This window comes from Miscanthus floridulus, chromosome 16 (assembly GCF_019320115.1).
Source record: "Miscanthus floridulus cultivar M001 chromosome 16, ASM1932011v1, whole genome shotgun sequence".
NCBI classification, from domain to species: domain Eukaryota; kingdom Viridiplantae; phylum Streptophyta; class Magnoliopsida; order Poales; family Poaceae; genus Miscanthus; species Miscanthus floridulus.
The window spans coordinates 31,174,281-31,182,879 of NC_089595.1; the positions used below are offsets into that span (position 1 = coordinate 31,174,281).

Sequence of the window (8,599 nt, forward strand, 5' to 3'; positions counted from 1 at the left end):
ATTCGACTTAGAAACATCTTTTCCCTTGTAAGCACCACAAGACTTATGATGCCTCTTGCGCTTGTTGTTTTCTTTGAAGTTTCCAGGATTACCACAGTTAATGGCATTCCTTTGAGGTTTATTTTGAGCATTAGCATGTACTTTGAGCAAAGGCTTAGTGCCCAAAGGGCCCAGATTTGAGTTCCAAAGTAGGAGCTCACTATGCCTCCCAGCCTGAAGTAATGTCTTAATTAACTCAGAATAAACAGTGAAAATCTCTTTCACGGTATTGTTGCTGAAGGATCATCTGTGCGGGAAGCATGGTAGACAATGTCTTCTCAATTTTCTCCGCATCAGTTGGTTCCTTTTCGCAAAACTTTAGTTTAGAACTAAGTTTGTGAACAGCATGGTTGAACTCTCCCACATATTTAAAATCCTGTAGACGGAGATGGTTCCACTCATTTATAGCCTCTAGCAGGATGACTACCTTTTGCTGTTCATACCGTGTTTGAAGAGCAAGCCACAGAGCGCGTGGGTCTTGCTCCATCAGATACTCAGCTTTAAGATCCGGATGGATGTGGTTCCTTATGATGAATAAGGCATTGTACTCGAGAGGTGCAGCCAATGGGTCTACACCCTCTTGTGGAGGGGCAATTGCCTCGTACATTTCGCGCAACGACAAACTCACTTTGAGATCCATCGTCCATGGGGGAAGTTGCGGCCATCAAGAGCGAGGGGCTCAAACTCTTTTGGCGACCATTGTGCCTACATACGTAGGGCCATAGATTTGTTAAAATCCTTGGCAATGTTAAATAAGCAATGCGAAATGCAAGTAATCAAGGTAAACTTGAAGTAAAGGGACATTCTCCATTTGTGCGCGTGGGAAGTGGAGCTGAATCGAGAGGACGCGGGTAGGGCGACGCGTCCACGCGACGCTGACGTGGGAAACGAATGAGGCGCAGGAAACAGAGAGGCACGCGACACAAATAGACACGCACACAAACGTCTAGATGTGCACGTCTATTTGTGTCGCGTGCCTCTCCGTTTCATACGTCTCGTTCGTCCCACGTCAGCGTCGCGTGGACGCGTGGCCCTGCCCGTGCCCTCCCGCTGACGACCGGCCGCTAGCTTCTCCCTACTTGTTTTCGTCGTTCCACGGCGGTCGTCACACGGTTTATATTCCACAAGTCCGCACCGTGTGAGGTGTGAGTGTGTGACGCATGGCAAAACGTTGACCTGACCTCCACGTCAACGCATCGCTTCTCCCGTTCATTGCTGACGTGTGACGTGCATCGGCTCGTGGTGCACCTAGCAATTCCGGCTGACCGCAAAAGCGCGAACAGTATCCACGTGGACCCACCCCATTCGTCAGAGAGCCCAGTGTCCGCACCCTATTGGTCCACGTCACGAGCTCCACGTCCCCCGCGCGCTTCTCCCACGAACAGGCACCCGATTCCTTCTAGAAAGTTTTAAACCGCAGGAACCAAAAGGCCACTGCGGGAGACGGAGGACGACGACGCCGGCGGCGAGGAAGAGGAGGAGGAGGGATACGACGGCGAGGGAGGAGCTGTCTCTCTCCACGCGCGGGAGCGCTAACCCTAGCTGCCAACCTCGCGGAAACACCGGATTGTGAGGGAGGCCGAGGGGAGAGGGGCGGCGAGGCGTCTCGAGGAGGCGGGGGCGGGATGGCGGCGCCGGGGAAGGGAGGGGCGGCGCGGTTTGCGGCCGCGCTCTTCGTCCTCCTGAATCTCGCTGTGGCGATCGCCGGGTAGGTTTCTGGGTTCGGATCACCTGTTGTATCTCGCGTGGATTCTCCGAGATCTCAAAATCCTTTTTGTTACTGGCCGATTTGGCGCTAAAAAACACCATTGTAGATGGTTTGATCCGTTTTTTTTCCCGATTTCACAGCCTTTTTCTACTGCTTCATTTACTCTTTATTTGTTATTATGCGTCAGGTCGAGATCTGTGTGCTCGACTCCCTCCTGTTTAATCGATAGTAATGCTTTTTAATTTGACTGAATATCGATGGCAATGGCGCAGGAAGAGCTACTACGACGTGCTGCAAGTTCCCAAGGGCGCGTCCGAGGATCAGATTAAGAGGTCGTACCGCAAGCTCGCGCTCAAGTACCACCCCGACAAGAACCCCGATAATGAGGAGGCCAACAAGCGCTTCGCCGAGATCAACAACGGTACTAGTCGCTGAGTACTTTCCAATTGAATGGATAACCTGGAATTGATTAGTTGCGCTGGAAATTTAACAAATGTATTTTGTTGCAGCATATGAGGTGCTGACGGACCAGGAGAAGAGGAAGATCTATGATCGGTACGGCGAGGAGGGGTTGAAGCAGTTCCAAGGCGGGAGAGGCAGCGGCGGCGGAATGAACATTCAGGACATCTTTAGCAGGTGAGCTGAATGCTAAGCATCAGGCTTCAACAGATCAACTAGAAGTTTTGCTACTGAAGTATCAATGATCATGCTTGTATTGCCCACTTGCCTCTAGGTTGGTCTGTATGTGTCAGCATAGATTTTGCATCACATGGATATCTAAGCATACAGATGATACCAAAAAAAAAATTGTCAACATAGCAGGTGCACACAGTTTAGGATGAAATTCCAAATGTAGGGAGTACCCTGGCTGGTATGTACTTGATTATCCAAAAGAAGACTCATTGGCATGTGTTAACTTGCAAGATGGAATTTCGGATACGACATTGCCATAGAATATACCACATCTGGAATGTGTACCTTCCATTCTGTAGGATTTGAGAGCACCACCTTAATGATTCTTTTATCAGCAAATGTGTCACTTGGCTGGTCATCATTCCAGTGGAAGATGAGTGATGTCTGGGAATATTGTGGAATGTTGGAGAAACGAGTGCCTTTTCTGCATTTCTTAACAAGCAACCAACTATGTGTCTAATCCACCATAACCACTTATCTACTCCCTTGGGTCATAGAGAAGTGTCCTTTTCGGCATTGGTTAATTCCCTGAATACAATCATGGAAACCGAATCTTGTAATTTACTTGTGAAAGGTGGAAGACAAAAGCAACGACAACAACAAAGCCTTCACTCCAAAGCGAGTTGGGGTAGGCTAAAAGATAGCAAAAGTATAATGTTTCAATATTTCAATCTCCACGTAGAAAATGAACTGATGGTCAAGTTTAGACGGCTGAACTGCAGCAATCTAAAATGGTTCCTTTTTTCTGGGCTGGAGAGTATCATTTGGAAGTTATGACTAGAAATAGCTTGGTTGGATGCCTATTTGTTCATAAGAACATGTCTCTTGCAAAGCTTCAGCTAGATGCACCTCAATTAGTCGTTCCTAATAATTTTTCTGTTCTTACTGCACCCCAAATGGTTGAGCATTAATGTTTCAATTATTTAGTGTTACCGCCTGGTGCAAGCGGTAGAGTGCAAGCGGTAGAGTCTTACCGCCTGTGACCGGAAGGTCCCGGGTTCGAGTCGCGGTCTCCTCGCATTGCACATGCGAGGGTAAGGCTTGCCACTGACACCCTTCCCCAGACCCCGCACAGAGCGGGAGCTCTCTGCACTGGGTACGCCCTTTTTTTTATTTAGTGTTCACCTTGCTGAATTTTTTTTCACAATTTTCTTCAGCTTTTTTGGTGGTGGTGGTGGTGGGATGGAAGAGGAGGAAGAACAAATTTTAAAAGGTGATGAGGTGATTGTTGAACTGGATGCTTCATTAGAGGACTTGTACATGGGCGGTTCATTAAAGGTAACATGATTTGCCTAGGTGACAGACTGTAATAGTATATAGCTAAGTTTTCGCCTTGCTTTTTATTTTTTTCTGCTGCCATTCAATCATGCTTTAACAAAATGCTTCCATTAGATACTGTTTCTGGTTTATTTTTTTAGAAAGCTGTACTGTGTTGTGCATAAAGGAAACATATAGTATTTGTATTTACTTTTCTATTTTCAATGTGTCATAGGTTTGGAGAGAGAAAAATGTCATAAAGCCAGCACCAGGAAAGAGGCGCTGCAACTGTAGGAACGAAGTTTACCATCGACAAATAGGTCCTGGAATGTATCAACAGATGACTGAGCAGGTATTTTTCTAGTTACATTGTTCATGATCTATATTTTAATCCATTGAGAGTTTTGATATACTGAGGATGTTTCTTATTTCTAAGGTCTGCGACCAATGTCCAAATGTGAAATTTGTACGAGAAGGTGAATTCTTGACTGTTGATATTGAGAAGGGAATGAAAGATGGACAGGTATAAGCTGTTTTATATGCCCTCAGTCCTCCAGTTCTAACCATGGTTGGACTGTACCATATTGACATATTGTTGTATGTGCTATTCGTCCTATATTGTAATTTTGATATAGCGTACAAATTAAGCCATGTAGGTAAACGATACATGCTGTGTACTTATTATGTACTACTTGATTACAATACTACAGTGAATGTCTAAAACTGTATAACTCAAACTTCTCAATTCTTTGGATTATTCAGACAAACTGGCTGGTTTCCTGCTTTGCTAGTGCCAACCACTGCTGCTTGTGACTTGTTAGGGTTGAATTGCTACTAGTTATTGCAGCCTTATCCCTTACTTCAAAACATAATAAATTAATACGACAGGTTCTGATGTATGTTTAAGTTTCCTTAAAGACAGCTGTGCAGACAAGATGCCATAGTTCTGATTCGTGACACTACAAAGGACATGCTCTTTTCTAGTTCCCCTTCACAAGCTAATTTAAGGGTGTCATCTGAATGTCTTCCTTTGCCTTTTGATGTCATTTTTTGTAGTGTTCTGCCTGAACATTTCCCTTGTTTTAGACATCTGATAAATCCATGTGTCACTTTTTGTGGACTGTTAAGTTTGTATGCTTGCCTGTTAACAGTCGCATGTTAATATGCCATAGTCTGACACTTGGTTAGAGACATTTAAAGATCTTAAGTGGTTCATTATGTACAGGTTCTCTGCACTTTTATTTTTTATTTGATAGAATCATATGATTTTTTTCAGGAGGTTTTGTTTTTCGAGGAAGGCGAGCCTAAGATTGATGGGGAACCTGGCGATTTGAAGGTTTGTTTTGTCCCTGTCTCTATTTGGTTGAAATTTACTTAGTGTACCATCGTGTTTACTAATTGTGGGCTTCTATTAAATAACCTTACAAGCAGTTCAGGATCCGAACAGCACCACACGGCCGCTTTAGACGAGAAGGCAATGACCTGCATGCAACAGTTACAATATCCCTGGTACCGGCCTCTCTTGTCCTGTGCATGTTCTGCGTCTTGACCGGAGCATGGTGTCATCTCACATGATCCAAAAAAACATTTCTGTTACCGATGACTATTAATTCAATACAAGCCAGAATTGTAATTTTGCTACTAATTTAGCCTATGTTAGAATAAACTACCGCTTTCCTTGTGTGAACACAGCAAGGGAAGGCGGCGCCGAAAAGGCCTCCTGCTGTGATTCTGTAGCCGCTGCAGGTGCAGGCGCCGCACGGCTCACCTGCAGCACTGTAGCCACATGCAGAGGCCGGCGCAGAGTCAGCCCTGTATGTTATCTAGTTACTGTTACAGCATGTGCGCTGTACTAGGACTAGATGGATAGAGTTGTATAAATAGACATACATAATAACTCAGTAAAGAGAGTTCAGATTTGTCATCTCCCAGACAGGGCTTCGGCCAACGCTGGTGTTCTTGTACTGTGTGTGTATACTCTATTCTCCCTTCTTCAAGCTGTAGCCATAGTGCGTGGGGACGGACAACGCTTGTTCGTGGTCGGCACCGCTAGTGGGTGCTCGGCAACACTAGTGAATGCTCGGCAAGACTGGTGAGTGGTTCACTCACCTAAGCCGGTGATCCTGTGGGCCAACAGCATAAACTTGATCTAAACATACTACTGCATCTTAAACTTTCCCTCTTAAAGAACCAGTATCATCATTTGTACTTTTGAAATTGCATTATCCTCTTAACCAACTTCTACCTGTCTAATGATTCTATCCAGTGGTTTTCCATGCAAGATGCATCGACTCTTTCGCTGTAGATCCCCTCTAATCACAGTTTTCTGTTTTTTTTTCTGGGCACATGTTGCTATTGCAGGTGCAAGCTCTGGTTGGTTTTGAGAAGACCATCAAGCATCTTGACAACCATCTGGTAGAAATTGGCACCAAGGTAAAGACAGCCACCCATCAACATGATTTATCATCTGCAACAAACTGGCTCAATTTTGTTGCTAATTCACAGGGCATCACCAAACCGAAGGAGATCAGGAAGTTCAAAGGTGAAGGCATGCCACTATACCAAAGCAACAAGAAAGGTGACCTGTATGTGACATTCGAGGTGTTATTCCCGAAAACCCTAACCGATGACCAGAAGGCCAAGCTTAAGGATGTTCTCGTGTAGACCATTTTCTTTTCACATCTATGCTACTGATAGTTTGAGGCGAGCGCCTCGAGGAAAATTTTCTGAGTAGCTTGCATAGGAAGCAGCAACTGCTGCGTTTCTTGTATGTGATTTTGCATTGCAAATACTAGCAGCCTGGTCTTCTTTTTCGTTTCCCTTGTGGTTTTGTCATGCGCCCTTAACAGCTCAGTGTAGTTTTAGAAAGCACAACAAAATTGTACCAGAATATTTGTACTTTTGGAGTTCTGAATAGATAGATTGTAGAACAGCTCGGTTGCTTGCTTGTTCTAAGGCCACTGCTACCAGTACATGTCAAATTTCCAGATAATCACTGCTATGTATATGCTTATCTGCACATTTACGAACAGAAGATAAGAGCTCAAATCACCAAGCTGGAGAAACATATTGTAGTACATTATCAAAAGTTTCTAAAAAAAAGTACATTATCAACAAAAAAAGAAAGAAAAAACACAATGTAGTAACAAAGTTGCACAAATGGGCTCTACCAAGTTATTTTTACATCTGTAGAGTTAAAACAGGCAGGCTCAACCGTTACCTGAGGTCTCCAGATGTCATTTACTCATTTATTTAGGTCATTTCGGGAAGTCCTGTAGACAATTAGAATCGACACTTCCGTTAAATACGAGCTCTAGCAGATGGAACCATTCTATGTAGAAGTCAAGGATTCGCACCTTCGTTTCTCGTATGAAGCATACAGTAAATACTAAGATAATAAAGTATTTGTTTTGCTTGAATCAAGCGTGTAGTATTTTTATTTTACCATGTTAAACCTTAACTTAGTTTTAAATATACTAATATGCCTCAAAATATGCTAATTATCTGTTAATATCATTATTTGCTTGTGAATATGCTGTATCTCACGAGCCTAGCTCTAAAGAAACAGATCTTATTTTCATTTCCCTATAGCCAGGCTTGCTGGCCAATTTTGAACGCCGCAAAATCTTCAACCAAACGTTTAAAATGCTGCAATCAAACACTCTACGTCAACATCTGTACCCTGTAGTATCTGACCAGTCACGAAACATGCATGACCACCAGGTGCCTGCAGTTGCATATTTGGATAACCAGCAAGACCAGCATGGAGGAAGCCATGTTAGTGGTGGAAAAGTTGGTGACTCTTTCAGAAAACTGTGAATTGCTCTAATGGTGCAGTTTCAAAACTTAGCAAATTGATGTTAGTAGCCCTTTCAGACTCATTATCCATCAGTTTATTTCCAACCCCGCTCCCCCTTCCAAAAAATATCAAATTAACCTGCGTGGATAATTATTAGTTGGTTGAGGATTATGCCGCCTGTCAGGGATTTGATTGAACTATTGGAAAAGATGCAAAGTATATATAATAGAACTTATAGAAACTGTAGGAAAAGGCACATTCTTATAGTGAAGTCGTCTTATAACCAATCATAGTTTAAAAATGAAACCAACGTTCATGTGCTTTGTATGTTTGTAAATGACTCTCCCAATTCAGGGACATTGAATTTGCATTTCACAAAAAAAAAGAACTTAGAAGGTGTAAAAAAAAAGAACTTAGAAGGTGTTGAATGCTTTGCACAATGCTCAAACTGTTTTGCATCATAGCAAAGTGTTGAATGAAAAAGGGTCTTAAAGAAAACAGCATGGTATCATCACAAGAAAAAAAACAGCATGGAAAGAAGAATGAAAAGAAATCCACAGTGACAGCATGGTAAGAAGAATGAAAAAAAAAAACAATCCAAGGGGACAAAAAGCATAAAAGGTAAGAAGAATGAAAAGAAATCCACAGTGACAGCATGGTAAGAAGAATGAAAAAAAAAAACAATCCAAGGGGACAAAAAGCATAAAAGGTAAGAAGAATGAAAAAAAAAATCCAAGGGGACAAAAAGCATAAAAATGCGCTAGAGGGAGAGCTTGAACCTCCGACCTTGTGGTTAACAGCCACACGCTCTAACCAACTGAGCTACTCCAGCTGAGCATTTGTTTTTAATAATTTCCAATAATATTCAATACTGAAAAGGACGAAACATTGAGAATAAAAGTTCAGGCGACTATTAATATTTTGGCTAAAGTAAGAAATGATAAGTATTGCAATACTAGTTTTCACGAAATCATTAGTATCACAACATATATATATTTTTTAAAAAGGATGGTAAAAGTTTTGTCGTACTTTTTTTTTCCCGAAAGGAGATAGTGCCCCACGAGCAGACATCCAGCGGCGCGAGACAGAGACAGAGGGGAGGA

General features: G+C 42.9%; 1 protein-coding gene and 1 non-coding gene across 3 annotated transcripts; one reads left to right on the plus strand and one right to left on the minus strand.

Moving 5' to 3' along the window:
- Positions 1-1,434: 1,434 nt before the first annotated feature.
- LOC136512507 (dnaJ protein ERDJ3B) lies at positions 1,435-6,663 on the plus strand. 2 transcript variants are annotated; one of them, XR_010773106.1, is made up of 11 exons: positions 1,435-1,747; positions 2,020-2,168; positions 2,257-2,383; positions 3,598-3,718; positions 3,933-4,049; positions 4,134-4,220; positions 4,974-5,033; positions 5,129-5,206; positions 6,059-6,130; positions 6,203-6,464; positions 6,496-6,663. XR_010773106.1 is itself a non-coding variant. In XM_066506470.1 (10 exons), the coding sequence occupies exons 1-10, from the start codon at positions 1,665-1,667 to the stop codon at positions 6,359-6,361; spliced, it is 1,053 nt and encodes a 350-aa protein (XP_066362567.1). In that variant the 5' UTR covers positions 1,435-1,664; the 3' UTR covers positions 6,362-6,663. The 2 variants fall into 2 exon arrangements, 1 of the variants encoding a protein (XP_066362567.1); XM_066506470.1 differs by having other exon boundaries at positions 6,203-6,663.
- A 1,591-nt stretch (positions 6,664-8,254) lies between these two features.
- TRNAN-GUU (transfer RNA asparagine (anticodon GUU)) lies at positions 8,255-8,328 on the minus strand. The gene has a single exon. It is a non-coding gene; the product is annotated as a tRNA-Asn (tRNA).
- Between the last annotated feature and the right edge of the window lie 271 nt (positions 8,329-8,599).